Source organism: Trematomus bernacchii, unplaced genomic scaffold (genome assembly GCF_902827165.1).
Source record: "Trematomus bernacchii unplaced genomic scaffold, fTreBer1.1, whole genome shotgun sequence".
Taxonomy (NCBI): Eukaryota; Metazoa; Chordata; class Actinopteri; order Perciformes; family Nototheniidae; genus Trematomus; species Trematomus bernacchii.
In genome coordinates, this window is record NW_022987739.1 from 9,021,424 (window position 1) to 9,045,581 (window position 24,158).

General features: G+C 38.7%; 1 protein-coding gene across 14 annotated transcripts in view; it reads right to left on the reverse strand.

Moving 5' to 3' along the window:
- Nucleotides 1-24,158, reverse strand: part of adgrl2a (adhesion G protein-coupled receptor L2a) — an 89,484-nt gene that overhangs the window by 36,429 nt on the left and 28,897 nt on the right. For all 14 annotated transcript variants that reach the window (XM_034147398.1, XM_034147401.1, XM_034147387.1 and 11 more), the window contains exons 3-4: nt 15,227-15,440; nt 3,966-4,075 (exon numbers count right to left, since the gene is read on the reverse strand). In XM_034147398.1, the coding sequence (XP_034003289.1) occupies nt 3,966-4,075; nt 15,227-15,440 (324 nt within the window). The remainder of the gene's footprint in view (nt 1-3,965; nt 4,076-15,226; nt 15,441-24,158) is intronic.

Here is a 24,158-nt window from a genome sequence, read left to right on the forward strand (position 1 = left end):
CTGCAAAAGTTGAGTTTGCTCGCTGTTGAATTTAAAATCTGGTTGATTCGATTTCCTTACTCTAATGTTAAAATAAATGAATTATTAAAAAAAGAAAACAGGGCAATTAAGCTTAAAATGTAATAAACATACCGGTATTTCAGTTAAAAAAAAAAGAAGAAAATTGTGAACTGATTCAGGCACATTGCATTGTGCATTACATATGTAGGAATTTACATTTTCTGTCTCCACTTACATTATTATATGAATAGTCTAAAAGTATAAAACTGAAATTAAAAGGGAGATTTATGTAATGACTGAATCGGTACAGGCAGAAGCATAATGCATAACATTTCATTTAAAATGCAACTTTGTACTCATAGTGTTTTTAATCTCCCAAATACAGCGTCAGTTCTCTTGCCCTTGATCTACACTTCTATTGGTTTTTGTCTTTCTTAGATTTCAGTCTCAAGGGGCTTCACAACACAAAGGATCCGCTACAGCGAGCCTGCAAGGATCAATGTTGAAATACCTAATGTATATATTTGCAGTCAGCTTTTGTAGCTTGGGATGATGTGAGCAACCATAAACTAGCTTTCCTTTGAATGCTGAAACCCTCCAGCTTTAGATTCATATCAAAGTTTGGATCAGTTTTAATTGCTGAGTCTGACCTAGGCTTCAATGGCAGACAAAGACAGTTGAAACTAGAGAATCTGAAAGATCCGTCAATTAATTCACGCAGAAAGAAAATCAAGTCTGTTGCATCTTACTAAGAGATCAAACACAATAGGAGGTAAACAAGTTAACAACAGTTGAGTTCTCAGAAGTCACCAACGCCAAATAAAACATAGGAGGAAAGAAGAGGCCGTGTGAAGGAAACCTGGAAGGAAAAGGAAAACACGAAGACCTGATGATATTAGTAGAAACGTAAGAAATAGAAAATAGCAATCAGTGTGATCAGAAATCAGTCAGTGGATGAAGAGAATGAGTCAGGTCGCCAAGGAGGTTTCCTGCAGATTGCACAGGGGAAGGGAAGAGAGTCAGTCACTTTTAATATAGCAACATTGAAACAAACAAACATGAGACACATCCCAAACTAAACCCTAAGACCCTAAACTTTCTCCACTACATAGTACAGCATTTCAAAGGATTATCTACATCCTATAACTGTTACAAATCAAATGATATTAACTTGTAATAATCACTGTAGATAATCAAATGTTACATCTTCACTTGAACCAATGCTTTGCTGTCACCTGCCGACTCGGCGTGTTTCATTTCAATTAACGCCTTTTGCGAGCTACACTGAATTAATGAGGGAGAACATCTGAACACAAAAGCGAAGACACCTAAAGATCATGCTGCTACAGCTTAACTTCAATTTTCATAATCCTTCTAACACTGTCACATGGAGTGAGGGGTTTCCCTGCATTGCAATGTGATGAAAAAGGAAAACTTTAGCAAAGAGGACTGCGGATGCCCTCTGGCAGCAAATCTGCAGTTCTGCAAAGTGAGAATAGGGAGAGCAACTTTTTTCCAAAAAGCATTTTTCCAAAAAGCTTGCACAGAGCAGTCTTAATAAAAAATGGTCTCTGCTTTTATGTTGCCTGATTCAAGCAATTACTAAAGCCAATTCAAAGGGTGACTCAGTGCCAGGTGAAGGCGAAATGTACATCCTTGGCTGGAACATGAATATACTGTTGCTAATGAGGGCAGTCCATGACAAGAACCAAATTATGAAGCCAAGAGGATGAAACGTGGAAATGTTGTTGCAAAGGCCACTTGCGCAGAAGAGAACAATTCCAAATGTGCCTGTGTAATTATGCATAGGCTGAGACAATAGAGCAAAAATAATTAAGTAGCACATTATGTTCGGTCAGTGACAGAGACGGAAAACAGCTGTTTATCATATTGTGTTATTAAGCTGCTGGTTATATTTCATGGCACAAATAGACTTTGAGGGGCAGCGGCTACGAGTCAAAATGAGGACACTGTCCCGTCGTTGATCAGCTTAATGGGGATTTAATATGTTGTCTTGCAAAACAACTTCTAAAGTCTTGTAACCCAGCAAATCCAGGGGATCCTAAGCTCCTGAACCACTGCAATGTTTTTAATCACAAATCTAGTCATTTGGCATAGGATCTATTCTAACTGTAGGAAGGGTCTATGCTTTCCCATCTAAAGAAAGGGTTAGCTCTGGTGTAGAAAAGCTCAGTAAATCCACTAAAATGTTCCTTTCTCTGGAGTACTCTGACGCTGAAATGTATATTGATTTTATTTTGGGGGAAGAGGAGACAAAGGATTGGCCAGAGGGGAAAAAACATGACACGAACTTGTCTATGAATCACAATCTATCACAGTTTACATGAGGGCTGAGTGGGAAAGGCTGGGCTGTGTGGACTGGATCAGACTGGGAGAACACTAAGCACTTACCAGGGCAGTCGCGATAGGATACATGCTGTGTTCTTGGTCCTATTCTGGTTGGGCATGGACCTTGAGAAGCAAAAAGATGGGGCTACAGATATGCATTTTTGAAATGGCTGAGAGTGAAGTGACGACTTGTTGGGATCTTTCGTTTGATAGACATCGCCAGGACTGAGAGTCCTTGGGCAGAAGTTTATTTTTCACCACAATGCGTTGTTGTTGACTGTTTCCTTGGTGCAAGAAGGAGGTAAAAGACAATCATAACAGTGGGCGGAAAAGAGTGCACCTTGAGGCTAATCCTACTATTGAGGTTTGAGGTAACACAGCAAGACATAGGATCAATACTTCACTTAACTATGAGGTGAAGGGGAAAAAAACAAGAAGGAAAAAACCAAGCTGTTAGGTGTTTAGGGTAAAACCTACAGGATTTGTCTTTGTTCAATAAGGTGGACTCAACGACTCATTATTGCTTATTCCATTTTTAATTACAGGTCTTTAAAGCCTTGACGAGGTTAACCTTTAAGTTGTAATGGGATTCATCATTTAATGATGCTCGCTAATGCATTCGGATTCAACACTGAGGGGACGCCTTGGACAGGTATACCGCTAATTAGCAATGTAGATGAAATGTGTTGAATATAAAATATGTAATATGTAGATGAACTTTGCATTATTTAAATGTGGGCTATATTTGGGAAATGTGTTTTTAGAGTATAAACACATCTAAAGACATCGGAGTACTCAATACATTTAAATCTACAGAACAGCTGCAACATACTATCTTCAATGATCCACAATCTCATTATTTGATGTACAACTGATTAGTGATTCTGGCAATTCATCTTAATCTTTCTTATTAATCAGGTTGTAAAGGTTAAATGGGGGAATTTCCCCTCGCAGATTGCAAATGAACATGGCAGCTTAAAGGACAAAGGGGAATTTTAATTCAAAGGGCAATCTAAAGATTGTTTGGGAGCTATGAATATTTAAGCATCCAAGGAGCAGAAAGATGTTAACACTATCTCTTTAGGTGAAATATTACCTTGTTGACTTACGAGTAGAGCCATTCTGTTCTGTTACATAATGAAACATCTGTTAACATATTCCAACACCTGTTGTACGGATGTGTATTAAGCCATCAAGGTGAGCTGTTTTGCGCCTGATAGACTTCTCCGTGCGAGACTGGAGTAATGAAACATCATTGAGAGTCAGCTTGTCTTCTTCTACCCTTCCTCTTCTATTCTGCTACCTCATAACAAGATACCACGGTCGGCTGGAAACACGGTGAGCACATCAATAATAAAGGCAGTACAGAAAGAGGACCAAAGGGTTTTACAGGTCATATTTCATGAAACGTTCATGGTGTGACACAGATGGAAGAAGAGATAGAGGAAAAATGGTGCTGGAAGGTGTTAGAGCAGACTGTCTGGACAAGGCAAGAGGAAGAAATGAGACAGGATATGGTGTGATACTAATGAAAGAGAGAGGGCAAAGAAGAGGATGGGAGTGTGGGGGAAGGGAGGAGGGAGAGTTTCAATTCATGACACAAGGGTCAGACTTACTGTAGGGCACACACTCATACTGGACCTCCAGGTATTTGTAGGTCCCTGGGCAGGGGTCAGGGAAGACATCTGAACCAGTGATCACAATGCACTGTGTCCGATTGTTGCATCTGAAAAACAAAACCAAAAAACGCAAATGAGCAACATAAACACATCCCTTATTTCAAAGAAAATAAATGCGTAAATGCAGGATGAGAGAAGAGCATGTGTTCTTAACTCTTGCTCTGGCTTTCAAACAATAACATTTCCCAACAAGCAAACAATGCTGCTATTACAATGCTGTGCAGTCTGTTAGCTAAAAGGGTAACTCACTATTCACTCCGTGCCTTCTGTAAGGTCTTCTCTGCTTTGTGTGTAAGGTTAAGAGATCCCTTTTTGCGCTGTGCTAGTCCGTGTGTACCAGGGTAATTTGTCTGAATGTATATAGGCCAATGAAAAAAATCAAAAAGGCTTTGCAATATTACCTGTCAAGTCAATCACTTTTTTATTACATTTCTTGTTCAGACTTTTTCATTGAATCTTGCAATTACACACAGTTTGTGCTCCGTCTGTTCTGTAACTTCAGCCTTTAGAGTGGTGATTTACTACAAAGCAGACCTGGTGTGTGTTGTTTACACATAACCTTCTTGAAATTGAAAAACTATAAATAAAATAAGATATTGAACTAACTACAATTCATGGGGACCTTATGTGATTTTTTTATTTGACACCCCAAATGTATGTTTTACGAGGCGCATTTGAACGGGATTAACAAAGTCTGTGTTTCACTCAAATGTCCCGTCTTATTGATTTGAGCTTGCTCCTTCTCTGAATGGTTCTACATGCTGAGTGGCTAGATGAGGCTCTTGAATGTGCACCCAAAATGCCATCAAAGGTCTCATTAATGATTTCTACTGCAGCCTCCGTAATTCTCGATCCGAAAGAGCAGAAATAGCCAAAATTACAAATTAGGGCAGCTTTAAAAAAAAAAAAAATACACGTTTTAATTTAAATAATCATAACCAGCTCTCGGTTTAGCAAAATCTGTGTCATTTATGGTACTTTCTTGCCCAAAGGTTGCACCTAAGGTTTTATTAGATATCACGTTTATACATTTTATTCTTCATTTCGGCAGCCATGCGAAGCGATGTCAAAAGTTAATTTCGTAGACTGCCTTTAACATCTGGAGAGCAGACAGTCTAATTGAGCCTGTGGTGTGCTCTGAAGCCCGGGGAATTGCAGGTGACCGCCCTTTCGCTGTACTGAAATCATGATAATGACATCTATACCCCCAGCAAGCCTTCTCTGCTACAAAGGGGACTTAAAATTCTATTGGCAACGTGAGGAGCCAGATCAATAAGTCTGTTCTGCTGATTTAGCAGGGACCAGAGATAATATTTTTCTTCTCATCACGGACCAGTGCGCCCACTTCCAGCAGATCATTGGAAAATGTATTACTGGTTGCATTGTATTGTGCTTTGGGTTTTGCCTTTGTTTTGGGCCGCTGTGTGTCCAAATGTTATTAAAATAATATTAGGTAGCGGGGGGGGGGGGGGGGGGGGGACTGTCGCTTACTGTTGAGATAGCATTGAACAGGCGTATGGGGGGTGGGGGAATTGTTTAGGTCCCAGATTTAAAACCACCTCAACCACAAATTATTTAGCAAGTAAGACTAACAGCTCCTGTGTTCTAATAATAAAGAAAGAGAAAACATAACATCGCAACAACAGAATTGGAATAAGACATTATGTTTTTCTTTTGTCTTTCACACACACAGAAACAATTCATCTCCCTCTTCTTCCTATTCTATTTTCACCCAATCCTCCTGTGTGCCAATTCAAAAGATTTTTTTGCTTTTGGTAATATTATAGCCGTGTATTATATTACAGAGCCATAATGACACATATTTGTGTCTATATCTGTGTTTAGTGGGGGTCCCAAGGGGCGTTCCACTTTATTAACGACCTTCACGTGTGATAACAGATGAGAAAATCAGCATATTGTATTTGTTTTTATGGAAATGAATTACTGTTTTGGAATTAAAACATGCACCTCATGCTGGGCGCATAATATGCTGCTTGTTTTTCTAGGTAATATTTCATGACTCTGCAGCACTTTCCATATATTATATGGTCACTTTGATGGTTCTGTCCCCTTGCTCATGCATAAGCATGTCATGCAGGAGCAATATAATTTACAGTGCTTTTTCTAACAGATCCCAATGAGACCAGGAATCAACTGCCTGGTTTATATTAGGCATATGAAACAGAATGATATCAAAAATAAAATTCATGACACTAATGAGACATAAGCCTGCCATCGTTTCTCAGGCAAACGTATTAAACAACAGGATATAAGCACTAGGGAAAAAACGCTCATATATCTTTTGAAACCATGTTGACATAAGTGTTGATGGCTCTTTCTGATATATCGCCCTAATTTTACAGCTGTGGAGCAGGAGCGCCCTGATCTACGGGATTGTGTTACTCTCATTTCTTCTCATCTGTGAAACCTTGAGCATCTCCTGAGACCAATTGAAAAAGCCCTAATGACTTCTGCTATAGTCCTAGCCCTCCATTTGAGAGAGAGAGCATGTAATTGAAATTCCTCCAATAAAAAGTTCAGCATTTGGGCCTGCAAGGGCACAGGTCTCAAAGTGCACACTAATTAAATACATGTAAAATATCATATCTCTGACTATCTTTTGATAGTCTGAGGCTATATAGTAATTAATCATGTACATAATGAATATTAAGTCAAAGGAATTTTCTCCACTTCCCTCCAGAGTGAAACATTCTAGTTCTATAAATACCTTGACTGCTCAACATGATTCGACTGAAGGAAATGTGGAAATAGTCACAATATCATGTATTTTACAATCCAAGAGAAAGAATAATTAGCCAGTTGGAAAATGAGATTCATGAAAAAGTAAAGAGGCAAGTGCCCCTTAAAGGAATGACATAACCCAACTGTTTGGAAAGAAAAAATGTACGCCAATTGTATCAAGGAAATATACAGCGCCATGTTATCATTATCTTTGACAAATTGGTTTTGTGTTAAAAGCACCAGCAGCAACATTAGCTATAATCCTAAAGCTGTATTGATCAATCATAACTTTATGGTATATTTAGGTAATAAATGGACAGTAGTCAGAATCTTTAGTGACAAAAATAAGTGCAGTATGGAGCTACTTTCTGCTTTGATTGCCTCCATTTCCCTAGCAGCCTGTTAATCACACTGAAGTATTCTAAATGTAATCCCATCACATCTCTGACCTTTTGGGAGAGGCAGACATCAGTACAATTAGAGTGTCGCAGAAAATGCTGCTTGGATTTGATGCAAATCTCCTTTAAAAATGAGCACTCCCTGCTGACAGCGAGAAGGGCTCCGATAAGATGCCAACAAGGTGTAACAGAGAGCTCTCCTGAAACCATGTAGCCATATGCAATTTAACCTTTTCCACTGCCATCATAAAGCATGTCAGAGGAATAATTGGACATGAAGATAATGTGCTAAGTGAATAATTAATTGACTCGAGTATAAAAGATTCTACTAACTCTATTCCACTAACATACGTAGTTAAAGGTGTAAGCCTGCCGAAACCATAAAAGACTAATCTACATCTGGTTCTCACTAATCCAACTCGAAGTACAGATAAGTCATTTTAATCATTGCTGCTCCGTACAGTAGATCAGCTTAGCTGCAACTCTGCTTTGCTGAAATGCGACTCTAACCATATTGACATTTAAGCTTGAAGTATATTTCATTTAAGATGTATTTTTATGTATACCCTTCTTCAAATGAAATGCTACTTTATATGAAATGTACGCAAGAAGGGATGTATTCTATATCAGGGAAGCAAACACACTGACCGTAAGCTGAAAATAAAGACAAATCTTCATTTTTTTATGTAAAATGCTCAGGTCATGATTTTCCAATATAAACATGTTACCATTTCAAATATCCCTATAATATAATTAAACTATTTTTTTGTAAGCAAAAGGCTTACTTACTTAATCACACACACATATGTACTGTATGTCCGAAGGAAAAAAACCTTGAATAGTGTTGTCTTTATGCTTTTAAATGCATTGCTTTTAAATAGAACCTGTACAGACAGTCATGCAGGTTCCTCATGATGTTAAACGGCTTCTGTTGCTCATGTGACACGGCCAGTTTAGACTAAGGGCAAGAAATGTAATTGTCGTATCCTAGATAGTTTTGCACTCACTGCTCAATTTTCTATCCCTCAACACTCCATAGCTTTCAGGAAGCCTAAGCAGCCACTTGTAATTCAGAATATTAAAAAAGAATAAGCAGCGAAGACAATTGCTGTGTAACTAGAGGAGAAAAGTGACATGAGTGAAGGGAGCACATTACAGAAAAAGGCACAATCTACTTCCTGGTGCTCCCAGTTTGAATTTCAATCAAATTAGCGTCTCTTAAACTCAAAGTGACCCGTCTAGCTCCATTTCATCTGAAATGCTGATGAGGTTCATGCCACAATTATCAAGGCAGACATCTCTCTCAAGAGGCAAGCCTGTTGATAGCAGACAGGCCATTGAAACATTAAATCATTTCCAGACACAGACACAGACACACACACACACACACACACACACACACACACACACACACACACACACACACACACACACACACACACACACACACACACACACACACACACACACACACACACACACACACACACACACACACACACACACACACACAACAATCACCTCTAATATCAGTTTATTTAGACCATTTCCTATCTAACGGGGTGGCCCACTATTGTTTCAGGAAACGGGTCTTTAGAAATTATCCATTATTATCCTGCTTTTAACTTAAGGTCTGACCCAATATCCGGGTAAGACATCCCAGAATCTTGTAATTACTGTCATATGTCTGTGTTTATGCTATATTTACTGGAGCTGACAACGGGGCTCAACAGGGGGATTCAGGCCTCTTACAGACTCAGGAGGATGGCTGTCTGACTCACATCCGTCCATCTCACCTATTGATTTTCAATCCAGCAAAGGTATATTGCTATGCCACTAAAGTCAATGGAAATACTATTGTGACATTTTGCAGGTCCAAATGTGACCTTTACAAGACGCTGCTAGCACTCCCACGCATAAAGCCAAAGCTACAGAAGAATGGCTTAAAAACAACAATGATCATGTCCTGGAGCGGCCGAGTCACAGCCCAGATCAAGACTTTGTGGCTGGACTCGAAAAGGGATGTTCACTCATGAATCCCCCCCGCTATAACTCGACAGTCCTGTAGCAGTTTAACTGAGAAGAATGACAAAGAAATTAGCAAAGCTCTCATTGAGACATGAGACTGAAATTGCTGCTTAAGTCTATTGTAACGGATATGAAAAAGGTGAATACTTGTATAAAAATATTACATTTGTGCCTTTCAAATTCATAAATGATAAAAACGTGTAGAGGGATACTTACTTTATACTGGCACTGTATGTAATCTTTTTAAACACACTGAAATACCAACATTTTGATTTATGCCTCTTTCAAGTTTTAAAGGGTACAATTTAAAAACATTGCAACTATAGATATTATCTATACTTTAATTGTTGTCAAATAGGGGTGGTCAGGTTATATGATACTTTATATTATGACAATGGTAAAAATAATATAAAACTTAGTTTATGGATAAAATACCCAGGCATGTATGTTTTATTGGGGGAAATATGGGCCAGGTATGATTGTTAACATTATAAACGGGAATATTTATTAACAATATTGGCATGTAAATATGATATGATATAACATGTTTGTAGGTAAGCCTACCTTAATAAATGTCTCTTTATTTAAATATTTATTTTACATTTAATTAATTCATTCCAAGTGTTATGTTGGTGTAAGCAGTAGTTTGGCTAATGAGGATCACTGATGAGGGTTTATACACTTTTTAAATTACGCACATCATCACCAATTTAATCTAGACCAGAGAGCCGTTTCATGGCTCATGAATTTGTGTACACCCCTAACTTAATCTGGATCTTTATGAAATCTTAATCTACTGCGCTTTAAATAAACACTCACACAGTGTGTAAGGAGGGGAAGAACAAGGCGACGTGCTGTCAGGCGGCAGCGATGGAGCTCCTCGGAGAGCCTCGCCAGCAGTCCTGTCACTGATATAAATAGTGTGAGCAGCATCACTTAGTCTCCAGAACCGCCTCACATCTATTGACAATTACATGTTAATATTACTGGATAATTTCAACATTACAAGTCAGCTGTTAACAACCCTATTAACTTAACAATGTTTGTAAAGATCTGTCACATTGAAGCTGATGACATCATTAAAAAATACAAACTTCCAAATAGCCAATGTTGAATGGTAATGATCGCTTTAATGATCATTATTAACCAACTAGCTGTCCTCTAATCCCACTAATGAATTTCACATCGTGTGTTTGAGAGCTTTCTGCTTTGATCATTCTTGTCAATGATACGCTCCTCTGAAACCCATGATCCACAGGCACGGCAGGACCCAGCCATGTTATGTTACAGCAATCAATGTTCTTGTTATCGAATACTGACAAGTAAGCTCATTACTCAAGGAGAAATCCATAGATGAAAGCCACTTATTCATACTCCATTTCATCATATGTTCTTTTTGTGACACTGATTTGCCAAGATGTGTCATTGTCATCTTTTCTACATCAAGTTTCTCTGATAAGGACTGGCCCGATTTTTAATAACAAGTAAGCACCAGATGCTCACGGCAAGTACAACATAATGTATCACTAAATAATGTTCAGATACATTTAAATTCCAATCTAGAAGATGTTGTCTGTGTGGCAAGAATGTGTTGTGGTGGCGATCATTATCATTATTATCAGCGCAGATGATTAAATGTAATAATTAAAAAACTGAAATCTTGAAAAGAAGACAACATTAAGAAATCACCACGCTGAATATTATTATCAATGAATTAATTATTTCAAACTGTACTGCCATGCAGTTTCACATCTGCCGGGGAGGTGTCCACGTGAAAAATTCCTGTACAGATTATCACCCACTTGAGTCGACTAATTGCTTGCAGCTGAACGTTCTAATTGAGCCACAACTGTCCTACGGCTATTTTCATAAAATCATTGTGCTCATGAATATAATATGCCAGCAAGATATAAAAACAACTTGGAGTGCCAACGGGATCTATCAAACTCAGTGAAGCCTCAATCCAATTCTCCACACTTCAGGACCACATTAATTTTGGATGTTTAAAAGTGAACACAGTTTTCCACATAAGTGCTAATGCGATTTTTCCCACACACTTAAACTAGTAGGCCAGGGTAATTACGGCAACAAATAATTGTAGCTCTTCTTTCCTTTCTTGATAGAGAATGTACAGTACGAAATGTTTTTTTTTTCTCCATACAGAGTGTGTGCGGTGTGTTGCTCCATATATGGAACATTTAAGCAGGATTACCTCAGCAGAATGAAGGGCGCACAGCGGAGTTTGGACTTGTGGAGAAGGAAAGGGCCTTGAAACAAACATTACAATCCAAATAGGGAAATAAATCACCACTTTCTCATTTGAGGATAATTCTTTTTGACAGTAAAGGTATTACATTTCCTTCCTTTTTTAGTCTATTCCTGTAAATAAATTAAGAGATAGAAAATCAAATCAAATCAGTAATTAGTCCCAGATGCAATCTTGGACATTTGTCAAGTTGTCCTTGAATCTATTTCCATGACAATAAACTGTTTCTGATTACCCAAACACTGTTTTTTAAACTCCTGACTTTTCCTTGTGTTTTTATTTTAATTTTGTTTTTTATATATATCTGTTGTAACATATTGTCGTTTATTGATATTGTAGTAATGTGTTTTTATTACATGTACAGCACTTTGGCTCGACCAAAAATCGCTTTTAAATGTGCTATATAAATAAAACCTGATTTGATTTGATTTGATAAATACCTAAATATGAATGTAGGTCTTCGACACTGTGATTCCCCAGTTATACGGTCTATCTTAGCAGTGTACAGTTTCAAGAAGGGTCAATCGATGGGTGTCATGATATGATTGGTTACAATTGTGGGGAACTATCTTAGATGAGAACATGTTATATTTTGTTTTACAAAAGTAATTATTTTAGAAAATGTAATTGAATAATTTGGATAAATTATTATTTTATTTTTTTAATATGGTGGACAATAACACCGGTTGTGTGAGCTAAAGGGGTAAGAAAAGCATTTTGAATTGCACCTTAATTTTAAAATGTATGGCTTCATTTCAGCTAAATAAAAACATACACGGTGCATGTTGACATCCCTCAGAATAACTTTCACACTGACAAAGAAGTTATCTATGTATACCACTCTATGTAAATATAAACCTGCCACTTTTTAACATTTGATGGCCTTTTTTGTGTCACACGAGAACTCATGAGGTTTTTCTTGTGTGATTTTTGAACCCACACACCTGACAGGGACCCTTTGTATCACAGGACTTTTTCTTCAAACACATATTTCTATTTTTTCTCCAAGTACAATAGCTCAGCAGTGGCATTGAAATGCTAAAATCACATTTAGAAAAACATCTGATGTACGGCCTCTGGCACACTCAGGATATGCATATGAGGAATGAGCCGGAGTATGCACAGCCGTCCTCTGCGGGCGCTGGTGGAGAGCGTTTCTACGAGCCTGTTGTCAGGTGGCTCCTGCTGGATCACTATTTGTGCTTCAGTGGGCTGTTTCTGTACGAGCGAGGTTGAGGGCAGCTTAATACACAGGGCCACAAGCGGAGAGCAGGAGGGCTGCAGCCTTTCAAGACAGAAAATGTGAGTCAGCTATCTGACTTTATCAAATAGGGCTTGACAACAAACCCCCTGAATACAAGGGGCTTTACTGTTTTATTTCATTATTTCTTTTTATTTCCCAAGGCGGCTTGCCAGAGTTGCTGACGGTCTCATACCAACCAATTTCTCTCTCTGTGGCACTCGTATGTCATTCCATCCCGTGCACTTTGGCTCAGATGGCATCCCTATGTGACAACTGTTCTCGTGTTTAAGGTCTCATGTATACGGTGTGTGACCAGTGGAACCCTACTGAGTTGCAGGCATGCGCGCAAATCCATGCACCTCCGTGGGTTTGTTTTCCAATTCCACCATCAATCATCCGTCTTTGCACATGAGTGATAGCTACAGAGACAGCAGCTTTCAAATATGGGCCATTTATGTGGTCAGTGATCAATCCTTAAATCTGGGCTGCCAAGAGCCTGCCCTTAATCTGACCAACAGGATTTACCAAAGTAGAAAATAAGTATCCTTAAAGTCAAGGAAAGCCAGTAGTGAAAACAGTATTCAAATAATTTACTTAAATGAAGTAGCAATAAACACTTATTAAAGTTTTTTATCGCTTGCAAAACTCTAGAAATCAGTCTGCCGATTTATATTCATAGTTATTTAATTAAATTATGATTTTTGTATATGCATCTAAGAAGTCCTAATGTTGTAGTTGGTTGAGCTGGAGCAAGTTTTGAATATTTTACATTTGTAACAGTTAAATATAATAAAAAATTTAAAAACGTGTGATGCTTTAAAAAGTAAAATCTAGTATCTATTTAGTGGAGTAAAAGTATAACTACTTAAGATGGTACCTACCTTAAAGGTGGGGTAGGTAATTTTGGAGAAACCAGCTCGAGTGCGCTAGAATTTGAAAATACACAACCGGAAAAAATCTGCCACTTCCTTACAGAGCCCCTCCTCCAACACGCACGAATGCGCACATGACCAATGAGGGCACGAGATAAGTTTGTGCACAGATGCAAGGCTGACAGGCAGGTAGGCCATCCAGTTATTTTAGCCGGGCCGGCTCAGATGATTGGTCGTGCTTTTTACAGCGCCACGGCTTCCACAGATGAAATTGTTTTATGTATTTATTGTCAAAGCATTTAATGTATTCATTGCTATCGGGATGTTAAGAGCATTCCATGGAATATAACAAAAAGTGTTTCTGAAATAAATTACACCTTTAAGTATTTCATTTAAATTGCTTTGTTATTTTTACCACACATGCCCCGAATAATAATAAATCACATTCGGCTCAAAAAAAGGCAGATGTAGGTAAATACTGTCATTGCATTTGATGTTCAATAAATTGTTTTTAGTTTTTGATGTGACGAATTAAACAAGACAATGCCTACAATGTATTCCTGAACTTTTGATCATCTAATCTATAAAAGCTATAGCAGTTGCCAATTATCCTTTCAACATCACCACGATAAGTCAACTTTCTATAAAAGGAGCCAGAGGGTTTGTTTGTGCAGCTGGACAACAGCCATCCGTTTTTGGTGGCCAGAGTTGAGAGGATGCCTGCTGTGTTATAATCATTTATGATTGAATTTATAACTAAAACAATTGTTAACATATTTCACGTAACATGAACTACTTTTTTCGGTCTCTATCTCTTTTGTGTTACAGATACACAAAAGCACACACACTGTTACTCTAACACACCACACACACATTAAATGGATTCTGCTAAGAGCAAGTGGCCCAGCTTCAGTAATAAGTCAAACCGTGATAGACTAATGTTAGCATACTCCATCCAGATTGGACTTTTGTCAGGTAATGTATTCAACAGAGTAAATTACAGTGGGCAGAATAATTACCTCCAGCAAGTTGGATCCGATCTGCAGTCATGTCAAATAGTGAAATATTGAAAATAGCTTTTAGTTGTAGTGAATGTTGTTGAAAGGTTAATTTGTTATGTTCATATTTTGAAATGTGAATTTAATGTCCATTGTCAGTTTATTGCTTTGCTCTTTGACTCAGATTTCTTTAAAAAATAAATAAAATGCTCTACTCAAAAACAGTTGCTAATTCTCTCATGTTGAAGTTGAGCTATCTCGGTGCTTACTAACATTAATGTCTTCTAGGTTATGGATGCTGACAGCCTACTGTTGCTTTTTCCTTTTTTTTTCCTTCACACTAACATTCCCTTTTGCTATATTCGATGGAGTAAATCAATCCAGCTGCAGCCGTGTTATTCTCCTTGGCAGGAAGATTTGACTCCAAAGGCAAGAAATGTGGAGGATTTCTTAAGAGAATGAAAGATAGATGGGCAACAGAGGCAACCAGACAAAATGAAATGGTTGGTCCGTATACGGTTGCTCAGGGCAACTAGGAAACTGTAAGTGTTTAGCCCCGTCAATTATTTTCTCTGAGTCCTGTAAGTTTGGCAGATGCCTCATTTTGTGATAATTTGTTTTGGTCCAGCACTGAGATCTCAGCAGTTTTACCTTTGTGACATGATCTTGAAGGCATCTGGAAGATAGCAGTTGACGTTCTCCATCTGGAAAGGGTCAGCGTCGCAGATCTTGTCGTCCGTTCGGCCATAGTTGGCACTTTCGATCATTATGACATCACTTCCTGGACACCGCAGATCGATGGGGTAACCCTCACAAGACAGCTCTCTCCGTACTAAGCCAAATGGCAGGGCGGCTCGGCTAAACCCTGAGGGAGAAGAGAGAGAAAGAGCTCTATCAGGGCAAATCGAAGGGAGCTGTGTGGTTGAGCTGACACAGAGAAAGACGGCATGAAAGAGAGAAGACACAGGATATCAGAGCTGGATTTGCCAGATATATCTAAAAAGCAGCATTTTGTGCATGTGCCACCCTTTTTATTTAAAAGGCTGTTACTAGCAAGATGACTAACGCTGATATGAGGATAGTGAACCTTGGATTGGACCACCAGCCTGACATACATCAGTATATTGAGTGAACATTTTAGATCTCAACCGCACCAGTGAGCTAATGGTGTTAGTATGTCATCCCTGCGCCCAACTGGTCCTGGAAAAATCGATAATTGTCATTAAAGTCTAGTTTGTCGGCTAAAATGTCTGGAGCATTGTAACCCCTTACGACCGTTTATGTACAGTAAGCACACTGACACAACACTAATAAGAAAACCCAACAGCTGCTGTGATGGGGAGAAAAATATATAACTTCATTAAGAATTCATTTTGTGCTTACTTATTTATTTATTTAAACAATCTGCCACCCCAGTTGTGTCATTTGTCCTGTGTTTCATATCAGTAAGGGACCACAAAGCACATCACTAGAGACTTGTGGTTATCTTGAAAAGCTCATTTTTCCACCATAAATGAAAAAGTACAGCAAGCATCTGTTCAACATGACTGCAATTCAATCCACTTAGCTTGCAGTGCTGACAATCGAAGGGCGGGATATTGAGAGTTCGGAGTGTGTCAACTACATACATAAAATACAGCTTTTTAAACATGCTCAAAAGCCTCTATGTCCAGAATGAGGTTTAGTTCTCGCAGGACAACGAAGAACATAAAATATTTACTCTACTTCTTGTGCACTCATTTGTTTGGCACCTGGAGAAGTCAAACTGATCAATTTATGCAGTTTTTCCAATTACAAAGCTTTTTTTTTTTATATTTGCCATGTTGTGAGACACTCTCAGTGTGACAACAGTTTACTTAAAGCTTCTGACTCCAGGTCTGATAAATCGACCTAACAAGGCCAGGTTTATTTTCCCCTGTTGGACGCTTCATCAATTAACTACCAATATAATTATCTTAGTCTGATTAAATGTTATGGTATAACGGCACTAGATTAGCATTCTGTATTGTATCCCTCGTCAGGAAATACTACTGTGGCATTTTATAATGGAAGATAAATGTCAGTTTGTATTGCATGAGCCTCCGTTTGTGCACCAACCAGGCACACATTTTACTCTCAGGGTGAACAAAGGATATATCTGCATAGAGGAGGGCAGCTTGCCTATTTAACCTCCATAAGACTTCATTTGTCCGAGAGCTTACAACACTCTAAAAAGTCTTCTCTATTTGTTCTTTTTGACAGCAAACTTGTGACCAATAGGCATGAAAAGATAAAGGCTTTCACATATGATAGGTTTCAGCCATATTTCATTTTTTCAGCAACTTTTCCCTCTAGAGTCAAAAAGAAACGCTTAAGGTGATACACAATGTATCAAAGATGTTGTCTTGAGAGAACAAAACCCAGGAGGAGAAATATAAAAACACCACATGTTTGGAACAAGACTTGACAGCCAATCTTGAGTTGATGCACTTCAGCAAAGCTCCTTCAAAAGTGAGCAATATGTTGTTTAGGAAGTTACTATAACAACCTATGTAAAACATTAATCCATGGCACAGCAACATTTGTAATACTCATATCCTTGTATAGTGAAAAAATTAAATTGTAATAATTGAAATAGCTATCAAATGCACAAGCTAAATAAATACACATAATACATCCCACCAATGAATGTACATTTAAATATAACTATTTTCTTAAACAAACCGTGCATTTATTTCTATTAAGTTGACTGAATCCTTTGTTGTACTGCTATAGAGGTCAGATACACTACACATGGATCAATTGTGCAGCAGTTACGTATGACTGGGTGGGATACATTACCCTGCACTGGCCTATTTTGAGGCTGGAAGTCAACTGGTTCTTTGCCCATATGCAAGACCTCCGAGTTTGATCTCCAAATCCGCAGCCGAACCCACTGATGCTCTGCGTCCCAGGAACACTGTTATAACACTTAAATCCCTCGGCAGAGCCTTCACAATCTCAGCTTCTGGTTTAAAGATTTAGAATTAATGCAGTCTCTCTGCTTGAGTAGGAAAACAGACTGGTGCAATGAGGAGATAAATGTGTACTGAAGGATACTGAAATGCACTAAGCAACTTTTCAACCATGTCCGTGACAGGCCCTGTAATAACGGTGCATTTTTGTGTTCAAATCTCTGGAAATCAAACTAAATTGCTGTCATCTAGGCACACTTTATTAGCCAGCTGGGTGGGTGCATCATGGACCAAAGCACACTCGTAAACAACCTCAAAAAGCCTCTCCCCATTGATTAGACCCGAGGCTGGACTACTTTTCACTCTGGTGTCGGATGGTATTTTTGGTCCATGGTAGATGAGTGACAAGGACAAATCTATACAGGACACCCAATATTTTAGCAAACAACGGCTTCAAGTTAATGTTTGCAATTAAGTCAGCAATGTTTTGGTGTTTTCACCATGTTTTGTACAATTATTTATTTAATTTTGGAGATTCCTCAGAAAATATCTTCTCCACACTGTGGTTGTGTGACCCAGCTACATCATTTCCACCACAGCATTTATATTCAGAAGTATCCATTAGTTAAACAGGCAAAAGGCAAACATAGTTGATACTGCTACACTGACAAATCTAAATCAGCTCCTGCTATAATGATTTTTTGTATAAGTTTTTCTGTGTTATATAATGGAGGGTTAATGTGACAACTTCATATAAATCCTCTTCCTCAGTTTTCATACAGACATTATGAAGACACAAAAACACCATTGATCATTTTTTGGCACGGCAAGGCATTGCAATTACAAGAGAATAATGTGATCACAGTAAATCCCACACAAACAAAATACAATACTTACTGTCTCACTTAACAAAATTAATTAATTATTCTAATGAGCCAGAAAAGTAATCATTATTTTGCTCATGGGTTCATTAGCATAATTATTCAATGAATGCATGATATGAAAATTATTTACTTTCAATACGGTAAAAGTCAACCATGCCAAGAGTATCAATATGAGATGGATATTAAAATATGGAACATCACTTTTCCTTTGCACCCGTTCTGATGATCACTTGTTGCTATAGCGTGTTTTAGAGGCTTCTGAGCAAACAAAATGGCGCGCACCACTGGTGAATGGGTGCAAAAACAGAGCCGCATGACTGAGAGGAATCTTTACTTGTGTTTGTCACACACATACACACAGACTCAAAGGGAAACTCGGCACCCTCCTCTCCTCGGAAGCACACATTTCAGACCTCCTTGAAATATGAGATGTTATTTCACTAGCTTTGATATACCTTTACTCTTTGATCGTGCATCCGAACCAATGACAAGGGCTTAAAGGAGCGATGCTTATCAATCGAACACCTGAAAAGGAGGAGTTTTACATTCTCTACACTAATTAAACACTAGGGAGCAAAAGGATCAAGGCATCGTCAATACAATATTATGTGGGAAGCTCATTGTGTGACCATGGCAACATCGTGCACCAGAGACATTTCTGGTCAGATCCTTATCATGGCCAAGCCAATACTAATCACGCATTCTGGTCACCCATCCCACCCACCACCACTACAAAAGCATTTAAATTCCTCTTCATCTTCTATGTAGCGAGCATTTAGCGGAGCAATGGACAGTGCCATTGCACAATCCTAACTATTCTTTCTTTCCACCCACATACTGAAATTACATTTTAATAACACGTTGAAATTAGAATTAGAGACACTTTTCTGTGCGTTAGGAAGCAGCTGTTTAGTGTCTTGAAAGCACATGATCATTCAACCTTTTGACACATGCTTATTGTACATGATAGTAATTGACATTGATTGGTGCACAGGACCTCTATTTTCATGGGTTATAGCACTTTATTACACCAATGAGGATCCTCAATTTAAAGCTTCCCAGAATGGCATTTACTACCATGTGTAACCTTTGCGATTACATTAAACCCGTACAGAATCTGTAGCTGAAGAACCGCATGAAACTCCAGTATGTAAAGTGGATCCATTATGTTCCGTCTCTTTGGTGCTGTAATGTTTTAATTCATTTTTTTTCCCGCAGATGAGCCAAATCAATTGGAAAGTGACCATCTGGTAGGATATGAGTGTCAGTGAAGCAGAGTTAATGAACAAAATGTCTTCCTATTTCACACAAACGAGGTGTCATTAGGATCGTCATCAGCCATGCAGAGACCTTCTCCCATGTAGTCCCTTGAAACTAGACATTACCATGATCAAACCCAAAGGGACAACAGACATAGAGAACATGTCGAGTACACACTGATAAAATGCAGCCTCTGAACAGCCATATGTTTAATGAGGGCAACAAACTTGAATCTTTCTCAACAAGAAGCATCCCACTTTTTCCTATTGCTGTTTATGCGGCATGAATAAAAATACGTTTTTCATCAGGACTATCTTGCCTCCGGTAAATGTTTTTTTTTATCAAAATGACCCTTTGAAACTTGAATTACACATGCTTCAAGAGTGAGTCCAGGGGCATAGCAGAGGCTGATCAAAAGGCCCATTCAGCCACTCACGCTGCCATCATTGTGGCCGGAGCACAAAAGAGGTCTCCAGATTATTTTTGATGTGAAACCAGATAATTTTTCTGTCGGAGAGCCAATGAGAAATGTGACGGGGACGCTCCGGATGGTTGTCGCCTAACGTTAACGCGGCCCCTTTGATTTTTCTTTGCTGATGAGAACTAAACAGCTGCTTGTAAATGAGCTAGCATTTTTGCCTGGCCCGCCATTATTCTGCAGTCCTGAGCCGACAAGGTCGCTTGCTGGGGGGATTTGGGGTGAAAGAAAAGTGTGGCCTATAGCATTAGCTAGGAGCCACAGGAAACGCAGCTTGAGTCCTCCAGGTTCTGCCACCCCACCCCTTACCCCCTCCTCTCTATGGTACAAGCAAAGGAAGTCTGTGAAGGAAAAGAAACTTTTAAGTCAAGACTCTTCCAACAGGGCTGATTCTATAATCCAGAGATATCCTTTACAACAGCATGTATTCTTAAGAAGTCAGGTCCACACAGAGGAGGAGAAGAAAGAAAATATTGCATATATCCTGCAAACAGCAGGGTATGAGATAGACTGCTGACTTTGTGTGGCCGTTCTGCAAAAGAATTACACTATGGGTTCGAAAGATATTATTCTTTTGAATTTCCTAACATTAACTTTAACTCAAAACTGTGTTTCTATTTTTTCCACTGTGTGATGAAAGCTGATGTCATTTTTTGGGCATGGCTAACAGCAAACGACAGTCACTTATGTAGAGGTTTTTTCTCCTCTGTAATTCAGACCATAACATCTGTAGAGGATTAAACGCTTGGACAACTGATGTTAAAACTATGACTTCTGCGGAACAGATTACACTGAAGTGACATATTAGCTCATGTTGTATCAGAGATGATCAGTGAGAACCCACAGTTGGGCTGTAGGGGGAACAAATATAGTTTTTACTGTTTCTTGTATTGCATCAATATCCATCAGCACACTAAATGCTACCACACTGAAAATGTGTACAAAGCCATAGTGGTCCTGTTTAATATAATAGCATTTTTAAGGAAATTCTAGCCATTTGAAAAAATTAAAATCATATAAAAAGGAGATCCACCCATCCCTCATAACAGTTTAGTCTCCTAAAAATGTTTCATAAACTGAAACTGCATTGTTTGAAAATAAATTACGTTTGAAAATAAATGTACTTATCCTGGAATACATTTTTGGGACGTTTCGAAAATGGGTTAATAATCGGATGAAGCCAATGTTTGAGCTAATGCAAGAAACATACTTATCTTAACACAAACCATGAGCTTTTACTAGACCTAAGAAATAAGTGGGTGATGTTTTTTTATCATGATAATTCCATGCATACATCATTGAGAATGCAGTTTATTGCATTTTTTGATATTCTTTTTGTAGGAAACAGGGCTGCGAGCTATGTAGTGTCAAAATATGTGGAATACTCAGAACTGTTTGGTCTTTGAAACCTACTCGCACAGAGAGAGGGAGACAGGAAAAGAGAGATATTGGGAGAAGACGAGGCAAAGAGCAGCAGGGGAACGAGTATTCCAGCCTCATTTGTATTCTCCACCATCCAATTCACTCCAGTTCATTTACATCTCCGCTACTTCCATAGCAACAGCAGGGGGGCTATCAGGAGCATCTTTGAAATAGGTACATGACTCTGAAAAATATCTTGTCATTTCTCTCTGAAAAGACGCAATGAAAAAAGACTCCCCAGGACACAGACACGCATCGCTCCTTTGGTGTTAAAGTGGGCTTCTTTAAGCAGAAATGTCCTCTCTAAAGGGACTGTTTCTTAGATTAACGCTATTCCTCATCTATCACTGTCACTTGTAGACACATAAGCCTGCATAGATAAAAGAAAAGTTTTTTTTTTGCTGTTATCATTTTACTGTGTTTAGAGAAACAACATGGACACCAGCAGGCTGGCAGTCAAAAAGGAAAGAAAGGTTTCTAATTTCCCTTTTCTAATCCGGAAGACTTTGAACAAATATAAGCATCAAGTGTTGCCGAGAGACAAAATGAAAATGCGCTGCACCAGCATGAGAACACAGCCTCATCAAATTCCATGTACACTTGTATGTAAATCAACCTTAAGGCCTAATTAAGCTCTATGGGGCTCATCAAGGTCATAAATCCGTTTTTTCTTTTCATAATGCATTATTGACTTCACATCATCTGCACATGTCGGCTGACTGCACTCACACAAGCACACAATGTCATCTCACTGTCTAATATCGGATAGCCCTGGGGCCAGGCGGTGTGTTTTGTGTGTGTGTGTGTGTGTGTTTGTGAGAGCGAGGGAGGGAGAAGTGGGGAGCGCTTTTTAGGTCACACAAAAAAAGCAAGGACACCTTCTGGTAATGAAATGGCTGTGATGACCATCAAACAGTAAATTGAGTAACAGTAAACAAATGATCACTGGCATATTTGAGCCTTAAATTACAAAACATTTTAAAATGATGAACGATAGGTCAAGGTTTTGTGCCCATTGGTTTAGGGTACATTTGGTTCTATGATAGAGTATTTAACTCTTACATTTAAAGTTGTGCTGCCTGCACTTTCAGTGTGTTAGCAGAGGACTAATCCTATGAGTCATTGCTCAGGAGAACTGATATAGTGCAGTCCCAGTCTCTTCCTTTTAGCAACAGCAAGCCCTTTGGCCCTCATTACTCAGCCTCATCATTGACACAATTCCCGAAGATATCAAGAGATCTAGAGTTTAAACATTATGTGAGTCATATTTTTGTTCTAAAGAATGTTCATAATGGAATGGCTATGCGCTTGTCATCTCTTCCTTTGGTCTTTTTTATTTCAACATTTTCCATTTCAAGTAATGAAAAACAATGGTCAAACATTCATTGGGTAGCGCAGACTTCCTTCTCTGCTCCAATGAAGCGTTTGATGCTCCTCGATTCAATAAGGAAGCATTTCCCAATGGGTCACCAGTGGCAGAACACACAAATGGGAAGGCTCCATCTGCTTGGTTTGCATTCCCAAAGTGCACTTCCTCAAGCAGACCACAGCAGTGGTTCCTCTTACCGACACTCGGCCCTCATGTGTATGCATTTGTGCCACATTATTCAGCTAGTGCTTCTACTGACCCCCACCTGGCATTTAAATTCCCTGACCAACAGGGTAGTCATGGCCTGATGACACGACTGCTGCTCCAACTGAATTCTTTATGCAGCTCTTATTCCGACTAGACTGCAGACCTGCCTGCTCCTAGGTTAGGTTGATTTCTATGTGACTCTATTTTACAGTGGCCAGAAAAAAAAATAATAGTATTTATTTATTCTTTGGATGAAGGAGTTTTTTTTTAATATTTCTTGTGCCAAGGATTCCACCCCATAATACTTTGAGAAGAATCTGGCAAAGCAAAGTGAAATTATATTTCTTTATGTCATCAAGGCAGCTATTCATTCCAGAGGCTGGAAAATATATAAAAAAAAGGTCTATCTCATATGTATTTTTCCTAGAGGTGAATGGATTATTATGACAAAATATAGGTTCCCCATTTATTTATTTTTACTAGAAATTTTCAAATTTGGATTAACCTCGCTTGAATCTGGTCCAATCCATATACAATGCCAGCCCTCACATGTCACAGCAGGGGTACTTTGAAGTTATCAGATGTCCCTCATGCTTATCGGCCTTAATTATTGCTTGTAAGCCATTAAAAAATAATTTGGGGAATTGTGTGTTTGTTGGGGAATGGGAGGAGGGGTGGTGGAAATAACAAGAGCAACAATTAAGCAAGAGGCAATAGTCCATCTGAGAAATCCTTACATAGTAAAATGGGCTGATTCAAAATGACGGATATCCATAATCAGAATCAGCTTAATGGCCAAGTAAGTGTGGACACATATTGATTTATAACATCTCCCACCAAGTAAACATGCCTTTAAAGACTATTTTTCTTTCAGCCCCATCATTTATTGAGAGGTGGGCTTAAGAGCAGAGGCCCAAGCCCTTGACATATGGCTGCACTCAGGGGTCATTATGACTCAGAAGGTCAAAAGCCGAGTCACTCACGGTCAAGTCGGGGTGATTTACCAGGTCCTAAATGGCTGGACCTGACG